Source organism: Lissotriton vulgaris, chromosome 3_1 (genome assembly GCF_964263255.1).
Source record: "Lissotriton vulgaris chromosome 3_1, aLisVul1.2, whole genome shotgun sequence".
Taxonomy (NCBI): domain Eukaryota; kingdom Metazoa; phylum Chordata; class Amphibia; order Caudata; family Salamandridae; genus Lissotriton; species Lissotriton vulgaris.
The window spans coordinates 493,154,757-493,182,627 of record NC_141689.1 but is presented as its reverse complement, the minus strand read 5'-3'; the positions used below and the strand labels follow the sequence as shown (position 1 = coordinate 493,182,627).

At 46.0% G+C, this 27,871-nt stretch overlaps 1 protein-coding gene across 1 annotated transcript in view; it reads left to right on the top strand.

The window, feature by feature from the left end:
- The window catches only part of TENT2 (terminal nucleotidyltransferase 2), a 569,767-nt gene that overhangs the window by 201,110 nt on the left and 340,786 nt on the right, over positions 1-27,871 (top strand). The window contains exons 4-5 of the mRNA XM_086960733.1: positions 3,660-3,774; positions 18,877-18,968. Of these exons, the coding sequence (XP_086816859.1) occupies positions 3,660-3,774; positions 18,877-18,968 (207 nt within the window). The remainder of the gene's footprint in view (positions 1-3,659; positions 3,775-18,876; positions 18,969-27,871) is intronic.

The following is a 27,871-nucleotide window of genomic DNA, read 5'->3' as shown; positions in this document are numbered from 1 at the left end:
ACTGTGAGGTCTGCGCGTCGTTCCGGTCCAAGAAAACAATAAGACACTGCCGAGCTCGAAGAGCTATGGAGCAGTCTTCATCATCAACACCAGACCTCATCATAGAAGAAGCGCCAATCGAGATTGACGTCTAACAGCAGCAAGAAAACATCGCTTCCGAAGCAGAGGACTCGGCTTCAGGAGCCGAGGATCGATCCGAAGATGACTATCTTATTCCAGCTTGTCAACAGGTTGTAAGTAAGAGCATTCACCCTGTTCACCCCCCACAACGGGACAGGCTTCGGTTCCACCCCCATCTTCCGGTCCGGGTGCACACCGATAAAAATCTTCGGACACCCGCCTTTAGGCTCCGCAGCGAAGAGTATTAAAAAGCCTCCAGTCGACTCTGGCTCGAGTCCGTCGGTCCCGAAAAGCAGAAAGTGCTTAAGCCGAAGTTAAGACCGGCACCGACACCGACTCATCGATATCGAGAGTTACCAAACCAAAACCAAGTTCGGCACCAAAAGAGGTTCCGAAACAAAGATCGGCACCGAAAGAAGTTAACAAGGTTACCAAAACAAAGACTGCTGCGGTAACTAAAAAAGCGGACCCAAAAGCAGTTTCCATACCGAAACACACTTCGGCACCAAAGGCAGACGAGTCTAAACACTCGGCAGTAAAAACTTTGGATCCAAAAAGCACAGATCCAAAGAGAAAGCAAGAAAAGTCTTCGGAACCGAAACCAAGACCCTTTCCAAAGATAATAGACACTGTGAGACCTAAACCTGTCGGCTCCAAACAAGAGAAATTGGCGCCGAAAAAAGATTTACCAATAGAAGAGCTTTTCCAACCTGATGTAAGGCAAAAGAGTATAAAAATTCATCCAAAGACTGGACATGTGTACACAGTGCCTGTAAAAAGGGAAACAGAATGTCCTAAACCATCACCTGTTCCTCCAAAGAAGCATGTTCAAACGTCCCCTATAAGACTTCCTTCACCAGAAGTAGAAACAGCAGATATTTCTCCTGTACATTCACCAGCTAGCACACACAGCTTTATACCAGAGGAGGAGGATTATGGGGATACATATTCACAGCGGAGTTGTATTCAAATAGGTGATATTAATGACCCAGATGATATAGCTAGGCCATCAGGTGACCCATGGGAAGATTACAATGCACCAGATCTACCACAAGAGGAGGCATACCCGTCTAGGCCATCTCCACCAGATGACCCCATTGGGTTCACACAACTCATCCATAGAGTAGCTACTTTCCATGGAGTAGATTTGCATACAGATCCAATAGAAGATTTTCTTATGGATACAGTGTTAACGTCACATACAACCACAACCACACTTCCAATACTTAGTGGAGTGGTAAGACACGCACCAGAAATATTCAAAGACCCAGTCAGGGCCAGGATAATTAACCCCAGACTGGAAAAGAAATACAAAGCGGCTCCCTCAGATCCAGCATATATTATGGGACAATTACCACTAGACTCGCTGGTAGTGTCAAATGTGAGGAAAAGAGCCAACTCGCAAACCAGGGATGCTCCACCCCATGACAAAGAATCTAAGCTTTTAGGTGCGTCGGGGAAACGCACACTATCACAATCCGCTAATATATGGAGGATTGCTAACACTCCAGCTCTGTTAGCAAGATATGACTCAGCTCATTATGATGAGTTGGAGTCACTCATGCAACACCTGCCAGAACAATATAAGGCTAGGGCTGCTGACTAGATACGAGAGGGCAAGGTTATAACTAATACCTCCATAAGATGAGCGCTAGACACTGCAGACACAGCATCTAGAGCAGTAAATGCATGGGTACTGTTGCGCAGACATGCATGGCTACGCATCTCTGGGTTCAAACCAGAGGTACAAGCCAGTATATTAAACCGGCCATTTGACCAACAACATCTTTTTGGTCCAAATGTAGACAGTACACTCTAAAAAGGATACCGATACGGCAAAATCAATGGGAGCTTTACAGACGCAAGCCCATAGACCTTCTTTCGTCGCTCCTCATATAGGGGCGCCTCTAAAGGTTTCCAAACTAACAACACCTCCTCTACTTACAAACCGCCCAACCAGATCTCGTCCGGTAAGGGGTATTATAGAGGAGGGTATAGAGGGTACAACAATAAGGGCAGAGGCAATAACAATCGCAACGCCTCTACTCCCAAACAGTGACTTCCCTTCCATCCCCCCAGATCATTCCACTCCGGTCGGGGGAAGATTACAACCGTTCCTACCTGTCTGAAACTCCATCACTACAGACACGTGGGTGAGACAAATAATTCAGTCAGGTTATAAATGGAGCTCACTTCCAATCCTCCAACAATACCACCAAGACAACGCCCCATGTCACAAGAACACCTCTTACTATTAAGACAAGAGGTGGAATCACTACTGCAAAAGAATGCAATTGAACAGGTACCAAAAGAACATCAGAACACAGGGGTTTACTCCCTTTATTTTCTCATACCCAAAAAGGATCGGTCTCTCAGACCGATTCTAGATATACGACCCCTAAACATGTACATACATTCATTCAGACCATTTTCATATGGTCACATTACAACAGGTTCTACCGTTTTTAGAGAAAGGCGACTTCCTTGCCACATTAGACCTCAAGGACGCCTACTTTCACATTCCCATTAATCAGTCTCACAGAACGTACCTAAGGTTTGTACTAGAAGGTCAGCACTACCAATTCAAGGTGCTCCCCTTTGGAGTAACAACAGCACCTCGAGTGTTCACAAAGTGTTTAGCAGTAGTAGCAGCACACGCACACATTTATAAAACACTACTGTGTAGATGTGCAGGCAAAACAACAAGCAAGTGTGGGCCAGGCTGTACTTAAAACATTATTTCAAACTACTGCAACAGATGTGGGTGACTGCCGCTAAGGGAGAAACTGCTGTGCAATCTATGCAACCGTGTGTGATCTGCAGCCCATATGCCTCGAACGGAAAATGCTACTTACCAGTATGCATCTGTTCTTGGCATGTAGGGCTGCAGAACCACAAACGCCCACCCTATATCTGTTCCAGTATTCTCTTATTTAGTTACACAATACATGGTAATCCTTATCTGTACTGATACAACTCCATCATTTGTTTAATGTCGCAAACAATCTGAGGATGGAGTCGATGCCCATGCACACTACGGTCTAAGGGAGGAGTCACCTAGCAGACAAAGACTCTTCCAAAACAACAACAAAGTGTAATCATCCGGGCCCACCACCAGATGGTGATCTAATGCAACAGTGTGTGGTTCTGCAGCCCTACATACCAAGAACAGATGCATACTAGTAAGTAGCATTTTCCTTATTTTAAATAGTTAATTTAACAATAAAAAACTGCAGAAAAAAATAAACTTTATTGACAAATTTGGGGCTTATGCATTTTTGCCATAAGTGTTTGCTCATCATGCAATCGTAAAACTGGGTTTCCTATTTTAACAGGATCAGTAAGTACCACGATCACTACAATCATTAGGTAAGTATTCAGATGTGGTAAAAAGGCAGGTACCGACTAACAGCTTTTATCAAAGTGAATTTTACTGATATTTATTTTGAACATTTAGGGTAACCTTATGTTAAACCGCAGTAAGTAAATTATTTAAATTGAAGCACCCACCTAAGATGTCTCTTTTTTTGGGATGACAGCTAAGCCTGCAAATACTGGAGTTGTTTCAAGCTTGTCAGCAGCAGGCCGGTGACCTGAAGAAGAAAGACATCTGTCGAGCAGAACTTCAGAGGGAGATTCAGCAGATGTTTCCACGTATGTGCAAGTTTTTCATTTTAATATGCTTTTCCCTTCTGTCTTTGAGTATCGGAATTTCAGTGATTTTTATTTTGGTTTTATTCCTCCGTTGTTCCTATGCAATTTTAAATGTACAGGTATTAGCTACCATTCCCCTTTCCTCCTAACTTATATAAATGTTATTGAATTATTCTGGAGTCATGGGAAATGATGATCTACAGACTGCTACCCAGTAATTTTAGCACTAAGTTCTTACCTTGTTTATTGTTGCAGCTTTGACGTGACATTGTAGAAGAAAGTTCATTGTGTTAAATAGCTCACCACAGGAAAATTGCTCACACCAGTTTAATTTTGGGAGAGGATGTTTATTTAACTAGCATTTGAATTCCCAACCAGCGATTTTGCAGCATGGATCTGCCAGATTCCCATTCTGTACATGTTTTTGCCACACTGAGACTAGGTCGTGACTCATGATCTTTCTAGAGCTACAGGTGCACCTCTGTCAAACTCTCAACACAGATTCAAATCATGCCAGAAAACATAACGTTTTACCTGAACAAACAGGGGTCGAAATGTTGTACCCAATCTCAAATCTAACACAAGATTTGGAAGTGCGTGATCAGAAAAAGCATCTGTTGTCACAAATCCTGTACCAGGAGTCAGAAAGAATACATATATATCGCCTAAGCAGTAAACTGGCAACTCGCATGACTAGAAGTTAAGGCAAGGATGAGAGAAAATCCTTGTCCAAAATTGAGATACGCCTTAAACAGGACTATTCTCCATTTAAGTCAGAAAATGCCAAATTCATTTTGTACATGTGTGAACCATCCTCTATTCAAGTCTAAAGCACTTAGTCTCTTAAATGGATTGGGGTTTGCTATTTTCAGCGCCCTGACGCTTTCAGGCATGTGAGCGATTTACAAGTTTATTTTCATTTCATGTTTCATATTTTGTTTACACATTAAGGATGTTTCCCAGAACAATAACTGGGCTATGGGAGCTGCTGGTTTCTTAAATAGTGCATACTTTCTTATCAAATCATTCAGCCTGTCTGGCTACCTTTTTTTCCCTTCACATACTTTCCTATGTATAGATATTAGTCTGTTTCCTACTTTCTGTTACTAGCTGCAGTGCTGTCATTTTTGTTATTGACTTAAAACAAGACTTGGGAGGTTATACCTGTATTTGGGAAATGAAAGCTCATTACCTCCTACACATACATGTATTGATTTTTGGATATGAAGCGTTCCAGGATTCCCGTAGACGCACAGGACTATTCTACGTTTGTGGTTTAAGTGTGGATACCTACTAGATAGAACTCTTTCCACCAAAATTTTCAAAAGTCTTCCTTCCACATAAATGTACCACAAAAATAGGGATACAGCAGAAGTCAAAACAAATGGTGAATGTTTTAAAAAGCTGGCTTCTATGTGCCCTATTAATTAGTAAAAAATTGATCTGGTCCAGGCAAATGGTTTTTTAAATTTTATTTCAGACTGTTTTGTTTGTTCAGTTGAACCCTGCAGGAGTAACCAAAAATCTAACAACTCACAGTACATTGTGTGATCAAACAATGTAGAGTAAAAAGTAGCTGTAAATCAGTGGATGTTGTGTATACAGCCTGTGCGTAATCCTGTACAGAGAAGATGGTTCTGCATCGTAGGATCCTCACTGATGGTTATAAACGTAGAATATTGCAGGCAATGTGTGGAGACCATTCCGGAACACTTCTTTATAGAATAGGTGAAAGAATCTTCATTGGAGGCAGGCCACTTTAAGGTAAGAAATTTATATGTCGCTCCATAGAGTTGGTAGTTTTAATTAGCTGCAAAAAGGGGGCATGATCATCTTCCCATTTAAAAAAAAATATTTATGCCCCTGTATTTCTGTAGAGAAAACTGCAGAGAAAGAATACCTCCCAGGTTAGTGCATCAGGTCAAAAAGAGGACACCGCTCCTTTAAGAGTTCAGCAGCTTCTCTCACCCAGCTTGCACTGTACTAACAGTTTGCCTCACAGCCTCCGTTTTTTTTTCTGGCTCATGTGTACTTGATCGTAGAACAGTTGTGGGAGAATTTCTCCCGAATTCTTGATTTTTTTTTTTTTTTCCCCCTTTAAAATCATTTATTTCTGGCTTTACTGAACCTCATTCACAGATAACCTGTTTTTCCCACATTTGGGAGGTAAGTTTTTCTCACAATGCCTTCACTTTTTGTGGGATAGAGGAGTCACTTTTGGGAGGAAGAAGTCTGCTATTAATCCCCTCACTGTCTGTGTAGTGTGGCATTTACCTACCCATTCAATGAAGTCCTGTAGGTTCTGGCAAGAAAATTCCAGGAGGACCCACAATGACAGGAAATGGATTCACTGGGGGATCAGCTGGAAGATCTAAAAGCAGGGCAGGAGAGGAGGAGAGACGGAAAGCCATCAGAGAGGGTAAGTCCTCTACTGAATCTATGCTTTCTCCAAGAAAAGACTTGCGGGAGGGGAAATAGAAAGAGAAAAGGTGACAGACCTCATCCCCATCATTCACTTCTCTCTCAGAAATCTCGGGATCACCGGCCCTCGTGGAGGGACGCTTTGGCCACATGTTTGCCATTGAAAGGCTTGAAAGAGCTTACGGTGCTGAAATCGGAACCTTCCTTGCTCATGCTATCTGACACAGAGCAGATCGCCACTGAGAACAAAAATGCTGCCATGAGGCAGTTGCTGCTGACAAAAATAAAGACAAATAGGAATACCTTAATTACCCGGGATCTGTAGAGAAATTCTTAAGGATTAGATCACATCATCTTGTCTGGTTCAGTGCATCACCTTGGTAGGCAGGTACCCTGTTCATGTTTTCACAGGTCACAACAACAAAGCATAGGCTCCTCAGATGCGATCTCTGCCTAGAGGGAAATTGGCACCAACTCTTGGTTTGGTGGCTTCTCTATTCCTGCAACTGTGCATGATATTGATGAAAGAATATCAAGTGTAGGCTGAGGGGTGCAGCATTTGTACCCATTTGCCGATCAAGACAGGATGCCTGACCCAGCTAGAGTTTCGGAAACATTTGAAAGCTTGGTTCTTCTACGAACGCAGACCAGCATCTAGTCATATATGCTGGCCTGATTCCCTGGGCATCGGAGCCCAAAGGCTATGTTCACACCAGTTTTTACACCACGATCCTAGTCCTTTCCTGTTGCTAAGGGAGACTAACAGAACACAGGAAATGAGACATGGGTGTCAGGACAGAGGGACCCTACTACAAAGTGAATGGTCTAGATACCTCACCTACCCAAAGGGTGTACCAGTTATGGAGCGTGAGACTGGAAGGCTGCCAAGGAGGTAAGATCCAAAGTTGTGGGGGTTGGAAGAGCCTTTGGGGTACAGGTAATAAAATGGCCTGGACCTTTGAATAAGAAACATGATGTTACCTCTGCCAGTCCACAACAGCCAATTTTGATGGGGTAGTTCCAGAATGAAGTTGCACTTTGGATGCCCCCTCACAGTCGAACTCTGATGGGAAAACCGATTTTACAACAAGTTGTTAGAGGCATGTGGCTGCTGAATTCATATCTTAGTATAGATCGCCGCCTGGTGTTTGGTCCGGATGTTTGCACCTTGTTGTCTTGGAAGAGTCTTCGAAGTATCACAAGATAGGTGACTGGACTACAGTGCGCATGGGCATCTTCATCTTCAGATTGTTTTTCTCCGCCATTGGGTTCGGATGCACTTTGACAACTCCAACTTGGGGATCGAAGTTTTCCTATTTTCTAAGGCCAAAAACCTCATAATTTCGACGGTATTGTTTCCACACGGTATCCCTCAACTCAACAACTCTTTCCATCCATCTCTAGTAGTCGATGCGGGCCGTTGGTCCTTTTTTTTCGATGCCACATGGGCCTCCCGCTGATGAAAAGGACCCCGTTTAAAAGATGCCCACAATGTTGATCCAAGTTTCCACATAGCGACAAGCATACATTATGCAACAAGTGCCTGTCTCCGGAGCACAACGAGGAAGATTGTGCAGCTTGTGCTCAGTTCTGGTCGAAGAAAACTATCCGGAACCGAAGAGCTGCTCGGCTAGAGATGCAGCGACAGGCACCTGAACCGGAAAACATTTTCGACGACTAACATGAACTTCCAGAGGCAGCGGACTCCGACACAGAGCTCGTCACTGTTGAAGACCAGTCGGACTCCGATGACGACATCCCACCGGGGCAAACCGTGAGTACTAAAGCCCCTACCCTGCCTCCACCTCCAGACAAGGCTCCGGTCAAAGCATCGCCAAGAGGCCTTAGCTGCGACCGAAACACCGCTTCAGAAGCCCCTCCTTCCGGCTCGGTTCCAAAGACCATTACCAAGCCTTCCTGTATCCCGGGACCGAGCAAGACTCTTCCCAAAAAGAGCGTAGGCTCAAAGACGGCCGCTCAGCCGAGAACGGGCCCGACACTAAAAAAGTTGTCGACCCGAAAAACACTGACCAACCAAACAAGCATTGGAAATGCAATAGGTCTCGCATTAGAAAAGTTGGAGCTATTGGTCTTGTAAATGACAATTATTTTATTTGTGTTGGTTTTTAAAATAGCTAAATTGATAGCTTTGTCATTTACAATGCCAATAGTTATAACTTTCGCGAATGTGACACCTATAGCATTTGTAATGCAACGTTTTGTATTTACGTGACTTAGATGTATTGATATTACAAATAACAATGGCTTTTAATTTTTTCCAATAATTAATACTTAAATAAGTGATTGTAATTTATAATGGCAATAGCTTAAACTTTTGAAAATAGCTTTTGTGTATTTTATTGTGATGGAAATTCAAGAACAGAAGTGAAATATTAACATTGGATTTCAGCCTGCCGATAACAAAAACATCTACAAGACACCGCCATAGGGCTCCTTTGGCCCTTCCCTTCCAGGAGAGGAGATGCGAACAAAAGATAATTATTTACACAATTGTCAATTAAAGCTTTGCTTTTCAGGTGGCGTGACGCGCGCACAATAGCCCCACACCCCCAGGAGAGTTAGAATCAGTCATAGGCTCTCCAGGTTGCTTGAAACACCCCGGGCGGGAGAGCTTTTCACAACAGATTAAAGAAACACACAAACAATTGTCAGAATGTTACATAATTCTGCATTTCTTTGACACAGTGTTCACTTTCTGTGTAAAACTTACAGGTTGCGCTCAATGTCTCCCTTTCTATACCTTTAGAACCCTTTACATCACAAAAAGGAACATTTACATCCCCGAAAGGCACAAGGAGGTGAATGTGTTCATCCTTCGAACTAGAGGCCACTCTATGAGGCTTAAGAGGAGGTATTTATTTGTGGCCAGCGATGTGGAACATAAAACACGTAATTAAGGAAAGGAATTGCAATGTATGGATTAGGGGGTGCAGCCGTATGTAACATGAAAAACGCGATTAAGGAAAAAGATTACAATGTATGGATCGAACGCCAGGCAAAATTGGACTAGTAGAGCAAATGACAAAGTAAAACATGTACTGCGTAAATAAGCAAGATGATGTGGCTTAACCCCTGATGCGGCGGACTTTGTCGCTGGGGATCCCGGTTCGAGTCTGGCGGGAAGGTTCAAGCATCCTGGGATTCTTGGCAAATCACTTAATCCCCCCCCACCCCCCCCCCCCTGCCAAATAAAACAAGGTGCTGTTGCTCCTCTGTGAAATGGATCAAAAATAAAAGACCAGCCTGCTCCGCCTTGCTTCACTGCCAGCTCCCCTCCCTCCCCGGCAGCACCGCCAGGCAGCCCTCGGTGTGAGCAACGGGGGGCCACAGCCCAGCCATGAATAAAAGCCCCCACCCAACACCACTCCTTTAATGTGAGAGCAAGAGTGAGGGTAGGGGGTGAGGGAAATCGCACATACTCGTAAGAGAGGGCATTGAGGCGCTGGACATCCGTGATGGGGGGGGGGGGGGGGGGGAATCAACACAGGAGGGCATGTATGGAACCTTTTAAAAAACAAGCATTGCTAAAGCAATGCCTTAGGCTCGACCTAAAACTGACTGTGCTCAGCACCGGTGAGACCCGGCCCACTTAAAGCCCTGATTGCCCCCATTTACGTGTAGTACAATCTGTAGTCTTGTCACCGGTGTTGCATGGCACATTCCAAATGAAGCCGTTAGTGTTGAAGCCCCCTCCTCTCCTTCATACGCTAAAGTAAGGGTAGGTGGGCAATGACGCCGCTGTTGGAGAATTGGCGCTCCTCTCTCGGTGACACACTGAGCCGGGGTACGAACGATGCTTCAATCATCGGAAAGTTTATAGTACTGTGGAGTGAAAATACACACCTGCTGCAAAAAAAGAAAATTAGCAGCCGGTTTGGGAAAAGAATAAAGTAATTGTGACGGAAGGTAATCTAGAGAGCGCCCTCCCATCGTTCACAGAACCATATTAGTTAAACCTGTGTGTGAATGCAGGCCCTATTTGAAACAGCGCTTACGTGGAGCCACGCTTGTAACAGCACGATGAGGTCTGCATGCCACTTGCTGTTAAAATAATAATCAATTAAAAAGTATTAGATTACTTCTGGCTGATATAACTTGCCATGTTACTGGTTTGCTGCACCAGCAGTTAAAATTCTCTGTAGGCAGAAGTTTAACAAGTAACCCAGCAAACACACAACACTGCTTGCGGTCAAAATGTGGTCATGATGAGAACGAATTCATTCGAGCTTCCCTCGCTTCTCGTCTCGTGGCGTAGAGCTCAGCAGGCTGTCAGAACTGGTGAGAGTAGTGAAACTCCACCAACAATTACAGGAGTATTTTTAATTTACTAAATAGCGTCACCAATCCGTAGTGCTCCAAGAATGCGATAGTCCCATCCCAAGCCCTGTGTGACAACCTTGCTGTATTTTTTAAAGAAAAAAATTGAACTCATCCTCAAAGATCTGAACCCTCCTCTGGATCTCGTTCCTCCCTCCCACCTGAGACCTGGTTCTCCGGTGGACCAACTGGTTGGCCCCACCACAGATACGATGGAAACGCTACTTAAGTTCCCACCACTTACGTATGAGGCCTTCACTAAGTTAGCTAGAGGGATTGCCTCCGGATCTCCTATGGATCTGGTGCCTCCCAAAATCTGGAAGGAATTTGAGGATGAACTATTCCCCTCTCTCCACCAAATTTGTAACCAATCCCTGGTGACTGGCACTGTCCCAGCTTATTGGAAAAGGGCGTTAGTTTCTCCTTTGTTAAAAAAACCCTCCCTAGACCCTGATTGTTCAAAAAACTATAGGCCCATCTCCCTGCTGCCTTTCCCTGCCAAAATAGTTAAGCGTCTTGTTAGCAACACTCTCTCCGACCATCTGGAACGTCATCTATTACTAGATGAAGACCAATTCGGTTTTCGGCTTGCCCATGGTACCGAAACAGCCCTCATCACCGCTATGGATGAGCTTCAAAGGCGTGCAGACAAGACAGGCAGCGTTTCTGATCCTGCTCTATATGTCCGCAGCCTTTGACACGGTGAACCATAAGATTCTACTGAGGCGGCTGTTTGAGGCGGGAGTGAGAGATACTGCGCTACAATGGTTTCATTCCTTTCTGCATGATAGGCAGCAGGCAGTATCCATGCTTCCTTTCCAGTCTGCCTTTTCCCTTGTAACGCATGGGGTCCCCCAGGGCTCAGCAATCAGCCCAATTCTTTTTAATGTATACCTTCGACCTCTGATTCTACTCATTAAAAGCTTCAACATCAGGATAATCAACTATGCCGACGACACGCAGATGATCCTCTCCTTAGAAGGAGAGGATTCAACCTCTGTGGAGGTCCTACACAACTGTCTGCGTGATACGTCTAGGCGCCTTGATACCTTCGGGTTTAGTCTGCGCATTACAAATTGCTTAATAAATAAATAAATAAATAAATGGCTGAAGGACAACTCCCTTCAGTTCAACGCAGGGAAGACGGAGGTGCTCTTCAGTGCCGGAACCAGGATTCCCCGACCGTTTCCTAACAACTTTTGGCCCCCGGAAACAGGGTCCAACGTACGTACGGCCGGTGGAATCAGTTCGTAATCTAGGGGTCATGTTGGATCACAGGCTCAGCATGGAAACTCGGGTTCAAAAAACGTCTGCTTGCTGTTTTGCCATCCTTCGCTCCCTAAGGAAAGTGCTGCTCCTCTTACCTACCCAAGCCCGCGCCCAAGTAATTAGATGCACCATCCTCAGCAGGCTGGACTATTGCAATGCCCTCCTGCTTGGATCCCCTGAGTTCCTGCTAGACAGGCTCCAAAGGGTCCAATCTGCAGCTGCTAAGCTGGCTCTGGGGCTTCCGAGAAGATCTCATGGAACGTCCTTGGCAAAATTGCACTGGCTTCCTATAAGACAGAGGATTCAGTTCAAGGCCCTCTGTATTGTCTTTAGGGCTCTCCATGGCACTGGCCCTGCCCCCTTACAATCTAAATTCGCCTGGTACACTCCAACCAGACAGCTTCGATCCTCTGATGCCAAACTGGTAGTCGTACCCAGATTCAGGAAAATCAGAGCCGGAGGTAGATCCTTCGAGGTGGCAGCTGCCAAACTATGGAACACTCTCCCTATCGATTAGGCACCTCAACGAACTCCTCCCGTTTCGAAAAAGGATTAAAACTTGGTTAATTCCCTGTTAGCCCGCCTTTAAGCTCTCACTCCCTGTGTTTTTTCTACTTCCGTCTCCTTTGATCTTTCAGCGCCAGGATGCCTGCAATGGTGACAGTTGCGCTTTACAAATTCCCAAAATAAATAAATAAAAGCAAACTACGGATTTCAGCTCTCCTATGAGCGGGTTTCTGCTGGGGAGATGCTCTGCTCTCAGGACCTGATCATTATTCTTACAATGGTCTTGAAAACAAGCCGAATACACATACGATAGACTGAAATTACTCCACTGCTGTCTGCAGGGGATAAACAAGAGACTCGTACGGTTTTAAAATCAAGAAAATTGTCATTCTTCTTGGTTTCTGTGCTGTAGGAATAGTGTATTGATATTCTTAAAGGTACACGCATGTACATAAACAACCGACAAGAGGGAAGCACATATTTCAAAAGAAATTCACATGAACACTGAAATCACTTTGGGCAAATACACCCCACTCCCCAATTCCCTACCTGGATATAATTTACACATGCTTTTGAGAGTCTAGACAGTAAAATCAAATAAAACGAGACCCGGCCGTGAATAATTAGGGGAGGAACAGCTAGGAGAGAGCCGGAGTGGAGGCGCCAAGCTGGGGAACAGATGGCTGGCGATTTGATGCTGTGCACGCGCATTTTAGCGCATTGACCTAAAAGCGCACGGGCACAGCATCAAATCGCCAGTCTAGGTAAGGTCTGTTTAAGGCCCCATAGTCTTGTTCCACTCAATGTGCATGCGCATTGAGAGGCGAGACCTAAAAAGGTCGTTGATCCGATAAAGATCCAAAGAAAAGTATTGACCCAAAAAAGGTCATTGGCCCCAAAAAAGGAATCGACCCGAACAAAGTAGTCGATCCGAAAACTGCCTCCGACCCAAAAAAGCCAGTCGACCCGAAAAAAGGCAGTCGAGCCGAAAAGGCTGTCGACCTGAAAAAACACATCGAGCCGAAAAAGACCATCTAACATAAAAAGGTCGTCGAGCCGAACAAGGCCGTCGAGCCGACAAGACGTTGAGCCGAAAAAAGCTCAAGACAAAAAGCAAAACAAGCAAGCAAGTGACCGATCCAAAAACATCGGTGCCGAAGCCACGGACAGTGGAAGAAGAACTTTCATCCTGATCCAGTGAGCCCAGACCAAAATAGATGGTTCATAGAACAAGAGAAGACTGGACACTGAGGCTCCTTCTCCTGTTCCCCCTAAGAAAAAGGTCTTTGGGACTTCTTCTTCTAGACCTTTTACACCTCCTCCTTTCACTCCTGACATGCCTTACGTTCCATATTCACCTACACCTCCACATTATGATGAGGGAGAAGACATGAGTGAAGACCCTCATCAGGACTTTATAGACTCTGATGATCCGGGAAACCAAGATCATACATGGGACGATCATAATGACCCTAATGACCCATATGATACACAACCCATACTAGATCCCTCTACATATCTCACAAAACCATCCCCTACTGACGACACGGTTGCTTTTAACAAACTAGTTGACAGGGCAGCTCAGTATCATGGTGTAAGCATGCAAACTGACCCTGTAGAGGAGGATTTCCTCTTTAATACCTTCCCAACATCAGAGAAGACTATACGTACACTCCCTATGCTAAAAGGAGTACTTAAGCACGCACCAGACATCTTTAAAGACCTAGCCAGAGTGCGTTTCCTCAGTCCAAGAATTGAAAAGAAATATAAACCAGCCCCTACAGACCCCTCTTGTATCCAGTATCAGTTACCACTAGACTCTCTAGTTGTTTCTAATGCCAGAAAGAGAGCAAACACTCAAACATGTGATGCCCCCCCTCCTGACAAGGAGTCAAAGATCTTAGAAGCCTCAGGAAAGAGAGTGGCCTCTCAGGCAGCAAATACCTGGAGAATTGCGAATACACAAGCTCTCCTAGCACGCTATGACAGAGCACACTATGATGAACTGGAGGGATTAATGCAACACCTACCAGAACCCTATAAGGCAAAGGCTAATGACCTAATTCGAGAAGGGAAATTCATCACTAACACATCTATAAAATGTGCCCTTGATGCAGCCGATACAGCTGCCAGGTCTGTCAATACTAGCGTGTTGCTACACCGGCATGCCTGGCTACGCATCTCCGGTTTTAAAAATGAAGTACAGTCTACAATACTTAATCAACCCATTAATCAGGATTTCTTGTTTGGCCCAGCAGTTGATACCATCTTAGAAAAGATGAAAAAAAAATACTGACACCGCAAAGTCCATGGGTGCACTTCAATTTCAACAGTCTAGGGGCTCCTTTCCCCGATCCTCCTTTTGAGGCTCAGGCAGAGGCAACCCATCACAAACCTCTTCATCATTTAAAACTAATACCCAAGGCACCTTTTAATAAAGGCTCCAACAGAGGAGGTTATAGAGGAAATAATAAAGGCAGAGGACGTGGTGGTAATAACACCAGAGCCTCCCCCACCTCCAAACAATGACTTGTTCACACTCCCTCCAGACCACTTAACCCCAGTCGGAAGCAGAATTACACAATTCCTACCAGTCTGGAATGCCATTACCACAGACAGGTGGGTTAGACAAATTATCCAGTATGGTTACTGCCTGGAACTCACTTCTACTCCACCCAACATACCACCCAAACACCGTCCAATGTCCAAAGAACACATCACGCTGTTGGAGGTGCTATCCATGCTAGAAAAGGGAGCCATAAAGCCAGTCCCTTTTCAACACCAGGGCACAGGAGTATACTCTTGATACTTCCTTATTCCCAAAAAGGACGGCTCCCTCAGACCAATATTGGACCTCAGACCTCTGAACCAATCTATACTTTCAGAGCATTTCCATATGATCACTCTACAAGTACTCCCGCTACTCCAGCAAGGCGACTTTCTCGCTACATTAGACCTCAAAGATGCATATTTTCACATACCTATACATCCAACGCAAAGGAAATACCTCAAGTTTACAATAGAGGGTCGCCACTATCAATTCAAAGTTCTTCCCTTCGGGGTAACTACAGCTCCAAGGGTTTTAACAAAATGCCTAGCAGTAGTAGCGGCAAACCTCAGAAGGCAACACATCCATGTGTTCCCCTACCTGGACGATTGGCTCATAAAAGCCAACTCATACGTACAGTGTGCAAACATACGTCTCAAACTATCCAGCTACTGCACAGTCTGGGATTTTCCATAAATTACCCAAAATCACATCTGCAGCCCCCCCACATACAACAATATCTGGGAGCAACAATAGATACCACAATGGCGAAGGCATATCCAAATGCAGCCAGGATATCCAACATACAGTCTCTCATTCAAAGATTTCAGCAACAACACTCCCTGCCGGCTCGAGTGTTCATGCAGCTTATAGGCATGATGGCCTCCTACATATTCATTGTCCCTCATACCTGACTTCAAATGCGTCCATTGCAGGAATGCCTATCACGGCCGTGGAACCAAGCTCAAGGACAAATGAAAGACCTTGTGTTGGTAGACAGTCGCACTTACAACTCTCTGCAGTGGTGGAACCCACAAAACCTTTCCAAGGGGCGACTGTTCCAAGAGCCGGTTCCACAAGTAGTATTAACAGCGGACGCATCACTGACAGGTTGAGCCCACCTCTTTCAATACACAGTCCAAGGTCTCTGGACAGTCAAACAAAAGACAATGCATTTAAACCACTTGGAGTTACTAGCAGTATTTCTAGCAATGAAAGCCTTCCAGAAATACTTGTACAACAAGGCTGTGTTAATCCGGACGGACAACATGACCACCATGTACTACATACAGAAACCAGGAGGGACACATTCTCCACAGCTCTCTCACCTAGCACAGAGCATATGGAAATGGGCAATTCCAAAGAACATCTTTCTCCTGGCAGAACACCTCCCAGGGATAGACAATAAGATAGCAGATCTACTAAGCCAACACAGTCAACAAATACACGAATGGGAGATTCACCCTCAGGTTCTACAACCATTCTTCCAAAAGTTGGGATATCCAGAAATAGATCTGTTTGCCACAAAAGAAAACTCAAAATGCCCGTCCTTTGCCGCCAGGTTCCCACACCTGTTGTCACAAGGCAATGCGATATGGATAAACTTGTCAGTCAGATTTGCGTACGCTTTTCCACCAACCCCACTGCTTCCATTAGTGGCACGCAAACTAAGGCAACAGTCACTCACAATGATCCTGGTTGCTCCCACATGGGCAAGACAGCCATGGTACATGACCCTTCTAGATTTCTCAGTAGTTCTGCACCAAAGACTACACCTGTCGCCACAATTGCTAACACAGAACCATGGCGAAATCAGGCACCCAGATCTCAATCAGATGAACCTAGTGATCTGGTTCCTGAAGTCTTAGAGTTCGGATACCTTAACTTGCCTCCAGACTGCATGAACATTATCAAGGAAGCAAGGCGCCCCACTACCAGAGCATGTTACGCAGCTAAATGGAATAGATTTGCAATCTATTGTAATAATAACCAAGTCAATCCATTAGATGCCTCCATCCAGAGCATAATCTGTTACTTGCTACATCTTCAAAGATGTAATCTGGCATACTCATCCTTAAGGCTACACCTTGCTGCTATAGCAGCATATCTTCAAAACAGGGAACACATGTCCCTGTTCAGAATACCAACTATCAAAGCTTTTATGGAAGGACTCAAAAGAATTATCCCTCCAAAGCATCCAATTTCGCCAGTCTGGAACTTAAACGTAGTACTAACCGGACACATGGGGCCACCTTTCGAACCACTCCATTCATGTGAACTACAATTCTTAACATGGAAGGTGGCATTTTTTATTGCCATTACCTCCCTCAAGCGAGTGAGTGAGCTACAGGCACTAACCATTCAGGAACGCTTCATGCAAATACACCACAATAAGGTTGTGCTTCTCACTAACCCTAAATTCATGCCAAAAGTAATATCCACTTTCCACATCAATCAGTCCATTGAATTGCCAGTTTTCTTTCAAAACCAGGAGTTGGTGGCTGAAAGAGCCCTACACACACTAGATGTCAAAAGAGCTCTGCCATATTACATTTAACAGAACTAAATCATTCAGGAAAACAAAACAACTTTTTGTTGCCTTTTCTCCACAACACAAAGGAAATCCTATTTCAAAGTCAGGAATAGCCATATGGATAGTTAAATGCATTCAAATATGTTATCAAAAGGCAAAGGGCACTTTAACAGTTCCCCCAAAAGCCCACTCAACACCCAAAATGGGGGCATCCATGCCTTTCCTAGGAAATATTCCCCTAGAAGACATATATGTAGGGCGGCTACATGGTCTTCCATACACACTTTCACTAAACACTACTGAGTAGATGTGCATGCTTTAGCAACAAGCTGCTGTAGGCCAGGCTGTCCTCAAAACTCTTTTTCAAACTGCTGCAGCTGGTACAGGTGACCACCGCTAGAGGAGAAACTGCTATACAGTCTATGCTAAGATATGAATTCAGCAGCCCACATGCCTCGAACGGAAAATGATACTTACCAGTATACATCTGTTCTTGGCATGTAGGGCTGCTGACATTCATATCGCCCGCCCTCCTCCCCGGTGCCTGTCGCAGCTGCAGCATTATCTCTCGCATGGCCATCTCTTACTTTACTATCTTCATCTCTGCCACAATGGCGAAAAACAATCTGAAGATGGAGAAGATGCCCATGCGCACCTTAGTCCAGGGGATGAGTCGCCTCTCTCGTGATACTTCGAAGACTCTTCCAAGACAACAAAGTGCAATAATCCGGACCCAACACTAGGCGGCGATCTATGCACATATATGAATGTCAGCAGCCCTACATGCCAAGAACAGATGCATACTGGTAAGTAGCATATTCCTTAAAGGCCTGTTTACAGAATGCGAAAACTGGTGGACGATCACAATAAATAGGGTATGGGCCACGGAAGGGACAAATTCAAGCTGGGCACCCTGAAACAAAACTTGCAACTAGAAAGCATGCAATTGTGAGTTACAAAATACATAGCCAATGGTAAGCAATGGGTGGAATGCATTCCCAGGGAAGCGTTCTGAATGTCCCCAGGATGATGCTGGCCAACCAGACAGCTGCACTGTCTGGTAGACCTCGACCTCAAAACTACAAAATCCCTTTCTGTTTTGGGACTTGGACATTTTGAGGTTTTTCTTGAATTTCTTAGCCTTAGCTGGAGCAACCTGCCTCAGGTATTCAACTGGCAGTTGCACAGTGACAGTTAGTTTCAGACTTGTCCCATGGTGAGACAACTTTTTCTTTAAAAATGTCAATGTTTCTTTTAGGATTTTGCTGTCCAGAAACAAGCTAAGCATCTGAAAGGCTGTTCTAAACTAGTTCTAGCCCTCGCAAACCTGTACTTGTCAATAGAGATGCATACTTTGGGCATATGACTTTGGCTGTTCTTTTTAGTATGACTGTGTTTTTTCCATGTAATGTCACACCCACAAGCTGTTATTAATCTGAATTTCCTGGGAAATATAAGGAAAAACTTGATTGCTTTGTTTTGTTAGACAGCAGACTGTATTTGGTTGGATCATCACTGAATGGATTTGGCACACGTGGCAGCGATGCAGATTTGTGTCTTGTTATGCAGGAAGAACTGGTAAGTTTGATTTATATTTTTCTTTTCTCATGCAGAAGAACCTAATTTAAATGTGTCTAGAAAAATGGCACATAAGGTCTAAGGGGTTTTATAGTGTTTATTTCTACTATTATGGCATATTGTATGTCCAGTGTTTTCTACAAACCTTGTGTTCAGCAGTCAAATCTTAGGTTAAATTGCATACTCCTAGTGGGAGCAGACTAACTGCATAATATCATGTCTGCATCTTTTTTCACGTTGATCACTTTTCTGTGGCCCTTCCTTTTAACATTCAAGTTAGCAGCCACTGTAACTTGAATTCTTCCCATATGCTAACATTTATGTTGGTAGAGCACACACACTGTGCATTTCTGTTTAGAGGAAAGTTTAGCATGATGCTTCTGTTACATGGAATGATCTATCCTTTGAAAGTATGTATGTTTCAATGGGAGCTCAAATACAGAGGATACGGTATAGACTAACATCATTTAAAAATATATATATATTTTTTATTGATTTTCAAACAACCAACATCTAGGGCGGCAATGCAATATCAAATGTATAATATATCTCAAGCCATTTCTTACTGTACCCCCCGCCCACTTCACTCCCGCCACCGGTGTGCCTCCATAGCATGATCCGTAAACAATTAGGGTACATCAGAAACAATGAACAACAGTAATGCAGTACAAGGCATACATTTACATTAGAGATCACTATTCGTCCCACTAATAGTACCCTGGTTCACTCTCCTTGCGCCACGGTGCAAGTTGGATACCTGCGGTCATCCACTTCCGATCCCTCCTCCAAACCTGTTTCTGGAGCCTACAGTGTTGCGTCTACAGCCTCCCACGCTCTTGCCGCCTCTTGCGCTTTGTCATTATTGGTGCATAGGGCCTGTTGTAACCTAAGTGTACCTTCACTCCTTGCCCACTCCTGGTCCCCTCGCTGATTTCCAATGCAGTGTGATTTCCCTCTTGGCTAATACTAGGCCCCGGTCTATAAATTTACTTGTTACTTTCGTTTTAGCGGTATGTGGGAACCATGTAGTAAACAAGTGCCCAGGCCTAGTTCTATCGTGCGATCAGTTATACCTCACAGCAGGTCCAACACTTCTGTCCAATATGTCCCCAAACTAATACATCCCCACAACATATGCCGGAAGTCGGCTCCCTCCAATCTACATCTCTGGCATTGAGCGGCCGCCCCATTGAAATATTGATTAAGCTTCGCTGTGTCAAGAAACTTCTCCAAACTATAGCTTCCACAGGAGCCGATGCTGAATCCTCCATTCCAGACTCCTCTAACTACGAGTATAAAACTCACAGATAGAAGAGAGGGGGAAAGGGGAATTGGAATTAGAAAAGAGAGACAACACTGCTCCGTGTTCTTCAGACAGGAATGTTCTAGAAAAGAGGATTCTTCTGACTATCTTTTTCCTTTCTGTACAAGTGTTTCTGTAAATAAGCACAGCATGTAGCACTATTCTAAATTACCACCCACTCCATTCCACAGTTCCTTAGATTACCTGTCTTGGCACAGTGGGTAGCTACTCTCTTATGTGTATGTTGCGTGCTCTTATTATTGGAGTAATTTCTATCAGCTTTACAGATTCGTAGACTCTCTAGAGAAATGCTGTATAATATAATCAACAGTTTTATTCACTGGTTAAGCTATTAGCCCTTCTACTCTGTTTTCAGTCCTCACTCGCTTACCTGAACCCAATGTAGAGCTTCCTCAATTAGTAGTATTCTTATATTGTTGATTCGAAGATGATTTAGTTCTCCCTTATGAATATTCTTTCTTGAAAGAACTCAGTTTTACTACTCTATGCTGGTAAGTACAATTATATATATCTATATATATAATTCTATTTACTAGTTGGTAAACTGTTGTTTCATGAATTTCCTTTAGATGCTCTGTTTCTCCACAGGCTTCAAATAACCAAAATGTCTTTTCTGTATTCTCTAAATTGAATGCTATGGAATACTCTTTTACTTTGACTCTGCTGTTTGTTTCATAGACTGCTCAGAAAAGCGTAATCAAAATAATATTCTCTCAATTGGCAGAAACTGTAAACTTAGATATCCTCTATGCCTCAAAATCTACTCAGAATTACAGCTACAAAATAACTTAGCTGTCCAGCAAGTCTTTTAGCTTTGAATCGTCGCCTTTCTGGACTCGAAGGATGAGCGCTGAGAAAACTGCACTCGACGCTCCAGAAACTCAGTTGAAGTGCGCAGTTCTAATCGCGAGCGAGAGCCTTGGCAGCTGCTCACTGCGCTCGCTGTAATATTAACTAGAATGCTAAACATGCTTCCATCGAAATGCGGCCATCTTGGAATTCCGCGTTCCGCAAAGCAATCTGAAGATGAAGGCTAGTGCAGTTAAAGATATGACTCAACGTAGTCGGCCATACATCCAGGTAGATAATTTAGGTCGCAAATGACTCCGACTAACCTTTAAAGGAGATTGGCTGAGTAACTTCCTGACAGGCTGGTGTCAAGTACGCCTTATGCAGGACATAGAATTGTATCAATTGAAATCTAGCATTCCTCGTGCTCTTCCAGGCCCTTCTAACCAACTGAGCTCATGTTTTTTCAGGGATTTCCCTTCCAAGGTCCACCTCCCACTTCCCCTGCAACGTACGCAATGGTTCCAGAGCTTCAGTCAGCATGCGCCTGTAAAGGCATGTTATGGCGTTAACAGTACCCGCTGCCATTACCACAGAATGGCACACCATTGTGGTCCGCGGTTCTGACAGGCCCGTCCTCTAATATCGCTGTATTGCCGAAACAAACGCTGAGTGCAGCAAATAATCCCCTCGCTGGAGATCGTATTTATGTTGAAGGGTCTGGAATGTCAACAGGGTTTAGTTTTCGTAGAGGTCTCCTAGGACTTGTATTCCCAACTCTTCCCAGTTAGCTAGTGCCGTCCAATCCCCGCCATGCGGGAAGGCCGTGCACATACCCAGCAGTATCTCCGGAGCATACGGGTGAGGGAATCCAGCACGGCGTTGGCTCGGATTCCAATACAACCATAGTGTCCTCTCTTCAGCAGTGAGAGGTTCAAGACTCATCTTCTACTGAAGCACCGTAAAGGACAAGTTATAGCATGGGAGCCACCGCCCTTCGGGGCCATCCGTGCCCTGGAACTCCTGAGCTGCATCTTGAATGAGCCATTGCAATTGCGCTGCTAAATAGTACCACTCAAAGTCTGGCACTGTCATACCCCCATCAGCTCTGGGGTGCGTCATTGTAGCCATAGCAACCCTCCGTCTGCCCGACCCCCGGATTAACCCTATAGCCATAGAGTGGAGCTGTTGGAAGATGGATCCCGGCACCCACATTGGCAACGTCCAAAAATAATGCAATAAACGATGTTACAGGTGAGCACACTACACAGCAAAGGAAGACCTGGACTTTACTTTGTCACCATTCGGCATGGTCACTTAAGATGTGGAAAGATTAGAATGGCCCTCCAGTAACATGAAGGCCAATCAGGAGAAGAGTCCAGTTAATAAATTTGGAGATTAACTGTTTCCAGCAGCATGCACCCTTTGCATCTTTACACATATACTTTCCCTTTGGGGGAAAAACAGAATCTGAATCGGAGTCTGTTCATTGTGAGTCCCAGGGGAGGTACTGCAAGCCACCTCAGCAACGAAAAGGAAAACAACCTGTAATGTTCTAAGCTCAATAGTGGATTCCCGGAGTGTTCATATTGTGTGTTTCTTGAACATCTTTGCACAACTCTGGGCAACCTGCCATCGTTCGGTCTTGGTCAATACAGTGCCTAGTGCCATCTTCAATTAAGCTCAAAAAGCAACAATTAATAATTCAACCTCTTTAAGGCAACAGGTCAGCAAACTTAGCTTCACAGCTCAGTCTGAACCTCAAATCTTTGTGAGGCTTTTGGTCTTAGGCTAAGCTGCGAATTAGTGACCCAAAAACGGTAGCGGTTACAGATTGGTCAATTTGATGAGGGCGAATGACTGAACACTGCACCCTTACATTGGGTAGGGCTCTTCTGTACCATGCATCAATCTTATACGTATGGTTAGGTAGGGAGTCTTAGTTTTCATAGTGTCCAGCACACTGATTTATCTGTATATAAGAAACCTACAGTATTTCTACTCAAACATTTTTATTTCTGTAAAACATGTCTAGTTTTAGAACTAAATTGCTGTAGTGTAGTGCTTTTTTGGGTCCGTCTTTCCTGTTTTTGACATTGATGCCCAGCTTTGCCAGAGGTCGCAATGCATTTGTTTGGTTTCTAGCAGAGTATGCTTGACATTTTCGAATGAACCTTTCCTCTTTTAGTTTTAAATGGTTTTTATTGAGCCAAAATAAAGCATAGAAAAGCATCGCAGTACAAAGTATATGTAACAGGTAGACCAGTCGCGGATTGTAAGCACGTGTCCATATAGCGCTAAGGAAGAATTGGCATAAGAAGTGAGCATTCGATAAGAGCGAGGTGATGCAGAGGAGGCACGTGACAGGCAATTTTGGCCAACAATTTAGAACAAAACAACCCCACAAAACCCCCCCGCCCCCCCAACCAACCCCCCACCCTCCTCCCCAACCAGTGTGCCATATGTTAGAGGTCCATTGTCTATGGATCAGAAAGAGACATGCCCTGCAAACCTTTGAAGTGGTTAGGTGCCAGTCGCCGGTTCCGTAAGGCGTAGCAGCCGTAAGTATTTCGGACATGTAATTTCGTTAAATTCTTTGGACAGCAGCGGTATGAATGGTTGCCAGACCTTTTGAAATGTGGCTGTAGTTTGGGAGAGAGTAGCCTGAATACGTTCCATGCCCAAGGTGAACCAGAGTTTGTGTAGCCACCCTGTGTGAGTGGGTTTGGACGTGGACCCCCAAAGCGAAAGGATATGTTGCGTGGCAGCTTGCATGGCGATGCCCATCTGGCGGCCTCGGACAGATTTCAGGGGGAAGGTAAGTGCGTTGGGTAGCCCCAGGATGGCATATGCGGGGAATCGAGGGATCTCGGTGTCCAAAGGTCGCATCAATGTCGTCTAAAACTGAGTCCCAATAGCCCCGGACCTCCCTGCAGTCCCAGAGGATGTGCGTCAGAGTGCCCTTTTCCCCGCACCCCCTCCAACACAGGTCACTCCTAGATGGGTTCCCCTTATGAAGCCTGACTGGCGTAAGGTGCCAGTAGGTCGCCAATTTCACAGCTGATTTTTTGCCTGCTGTATTGCGTGTGGTATGTGATGCTCTGTAGTACACTTGGCCCCATTCTTTAGGTGATAGTGTTCTGCCTAGTTCGGTTTCCCATCTTTTCTGACCAGCGGTTTTGTGTATTGCCGTTGGAGGTGCGAGCATTTTATATATATCAGAGATCAGATGGCGATCAGTGTCCCTGGTCGGGAGCCATTTCTCGAAAGGAGTCATGGGGCGCCCCACCAAGGTGGCAGTCGCAGAGTCAGTAAGCCAATGTCTCAATTGAAAATATTGGAAAAGGTGGGGGTCAATGATGTCATAATTTTGTTTGATGTTTGAGAGAGTGAGGAAGCCTTGTAGATCAAAGAGATCTCCAGCGCATCTGCATGCTGTGCCCCGCCATTGTGTGAAGGCCCGGGGGTCGTTACCCGGAGGGAAGTCTGGGTTGTCTAGGAGTGGGGTAAATGGAGAAGGAAAGTTGGTGAGGCCGCGTTTAACGGCCACAGCGTCCCATACCTTGGTGACTGTGCGAGTAATGGGCGAGTTGGTGAGGTATGTTGGTCTATGCTTTTTGGGTAGAAAGGGGATCGCCCACAGGGATCGTTGGGCCATGGCTCTGTCTTGGAACAGCCACCTCTTCTCTGAATCTGGTCTATACCATTCCACTAGGTATCGGAGCTGCGTGGCGTGGAAGTACTGTAATAAGTTGGGGACCCCCAGGCCTCCCTCATCTAAGCCCCGGTGGACCAACTGTTTCTGAAGTCGCGCCCGTCTACCCTCCCAAATAAAGTGGTGCAGTGCTGCTTGAAGATCGGAGATGGTGCCTTTTGGGGGGAATACTGGGAGAGTCTGAAAGACGTATAGGATTTTGGGCAGGGCCGACATCTTCACCGCCGCCACTCTGCACAGGAGGGACAGAGGCTGCTTAGACCAACGCGTGAGATCCGCCTTAATCTGGGCGGTAGGAGACTTGTAGTTAAGAGCCACTGCCGATGTTGTCGAATGGGTGAGAGTAACCCCTAAGTAAGGGAGTTCCGTGGTGACTTGGAGGTCACAGCCATAGTCAGAGGCCGGGGCGTGTAGGTGGGCGTTACCCCCCAGTGGCAAAATTAGGGACTTTCCCCTATTGATCTTGAAGCCTGCGACCGTACCGAATGTTTCCAACTCCATTAGGAAGGTGGGTATCGAGTGGGTGGGCCGGGCAAGAGCAGCTATGATGTCATCAGCGTATAGACTGATGGTATGTGGTTCGCCCCCAAAGGTGACTCCAGTAATGTCAGGGTTGTCTCGGATCTTCTGTGCCAAGGGTTCGATGTAGAGGGCAAACAAAAGGGGAGAAAGTGGGCAGCCCTGTCTCGTCCCGCGTTGGATATCGAAGGGGTCTGAGCGTGTCCCGCCCAATCGGACTCCGGCCTGCGGTCTATGGTAACAGCTGGCTATCCAGGAACGGAAGCGGTCGCCGAGTCCGAAGCGGAGTAGTACCTGTTGTAAGTACGCCCAGTCAACGCGGTCGAAAGCCTTCTCCGCGTCGATGGCCACGAGTGCCGCGTCGGAGTCCTGGAAGTGTTTTATCTATCAGATGTAGCATTCTTTTAGTGTTGTCGCTACATTGGGGGTTGGGCACGAAGCCCGATTGGTCAGGCTCCAGGATTCCGGGTAGGAGCGGGCCAAAGCGAGCTGCCAACACTCCAGTGAAACGCTTGAGATCTAAATTCAGTAAGGAAATCGGACGGAATGCCGAGCAGTGGGTCGGTTTTTTGCCCGGTTTGGGCAGGACGATCACCTCAGCCGCCAACATATCAGGGGGGATAGAGCCCGGACCTTCAAAGGAATTGAAGAGTCGGGTAAGGACAGGGGCCACAAGGTGACTGAACAATTTGTAAAATCCCGCTGAGAAGCCATCCGGGCCCGGGGACTTCAGTGGGCGAAGTCTGGATATAGCTGCCGTGACTTCCTCTAATCGAATGGGGGCATCCAGCGTATCCGCGCTGGATTGGGACAACTCCGTAATGGCCGCCGAGGACAAATATGTGTCCACCCCCCTAAGGGGTGGTGTATCAGCTTTATACAATGAGGCATAGTAGGTCCGGAACTCGTTGGCTATCTGGGAGTCCTCAGTGAGAGTGTTCCCAGAGTCGTCTGTGAGGTCTGTGATTTTTCTGCGGTGGGCTTTGGCTTTGAGGGCGCTGGCCAGTAAGCGTCCAGTTTTGTTGCCCCCAACGTAGTATGTGTGTCGGAGGCGGAGTGCAGCAAATTCCGCCCTATCTGTGTCAAGGGAGGCCAGTTGGGCCCTTGCCGCCTTCAGCTGTCGCCAGACACGTGGGGCGCCAGTGCGACTGTGGACTCTCTCCAGTTCCTCGACCTGGGTTGTGAGTTCGGACCTCTTCTCCCTGCGATCTCTAGCTTCCCCGGCCGCTATAGCAATGAGCTCCCCACGGACCACCGATTTTAGGGCTCCCCATAAGGACAACGACACTTCCGGCGTGTCATTATTTGTCAGGTAGTCGATGATACAGGTTTTCAGGTGCTCCCGGATCGCTGGCTTTTGCAGCATGGTTTCTCGAAGCCGCCATGTACCACGAGGGCGGGAGGTGACCGGGGCAGTGATGGTTAGCTCTATGGCGTCATGGTCCGAGAGTGCCGTGGTGACAATGTCAACATCGGCTACATTAGGCAGCAGCTCAGACAATCCTATGAAGTGGTCTAGCCTGGCGTAAGTGCGGTGGACATGGGAATAGAAGGTGAATTGTGCTGCGGTAGGGTGTACAGTGCGCCATATGTCCACCAGGTCCCTCTCTCGCAGCCAGCCCGCCCCAGCGGCGGTAATAGCGCCTGTATCCCCATACCGGTGTCCTGATCTATCTTTGGTGGTGTCCATGACTAGGTTAAGGTCCCCCCCCGACAAGTATGAGTGTATTAGATAATTGAAGGGATTCCGAGAGAGTGTTCTTCAAAAAGGCTTCCTGGCCTGTGTTGGGAGCGTAAACCGACCCAATCGTGAGGTGTAGGTCTCCAAGTTGAAAGGAGTGCTCGAGGAGACGGCCCTTAACTTCCCCTGATTTGGTCCCCACCTTCCCTCTAAAGTGCCTAGAGATCAGGATGGCCACCCCAGCTTTCTTGGTGGGAAGGGAAGAGAAAATTGTTGGGGAAAGGCACGCGAGCGCAGTCTATGCCAGTCCTTGGGCAGTAGGTGGGTCTCTTGGAGTAGGCACAGGCCCGCCCCAGAGTGTTCCAGGTAAGAGAGTATCGCCCGTCTCTTAATAGGGTTATTTAGGCCTTTGACGTTAAGTGTTAGTATCTTCAGTGTGGGACTAGCCATTGTTGTAGAGGATGGGTCGAGGTGCGCTATAACGTGCGTGTGTTCCCGGCCCAGATGTACAACGTTGTGGAAACAACTGTGGTCTGAGGTTGAGCAGTAAGGCAAAGAAATAGAGTCCCATCAGTCCATTAATAGCAAATCCCCCCTGGCACACTGGTCCCCCCCCCACTCCACCCCCCAAGCCGTCCCCCCTCCTCCCCCCTTGTACCCACAACCATTCTCCATGAGGTAAGGATACTGTCAACAATTCCCCCCCAACTCCCGCTCCCACCCTAAGCCCCAACTCCCACGTGTTTGTGGGTACAGTCCCAGTCCTGTCAATTCGCACAGGGCTGTGGTGAAGTCTTCCATTCGGGTCATGGCTCGTGGTGGACACTTCGGCCCCCCGCCCGAAACCCAAACCCCTCTCAAGGGGAAGTAAGCTA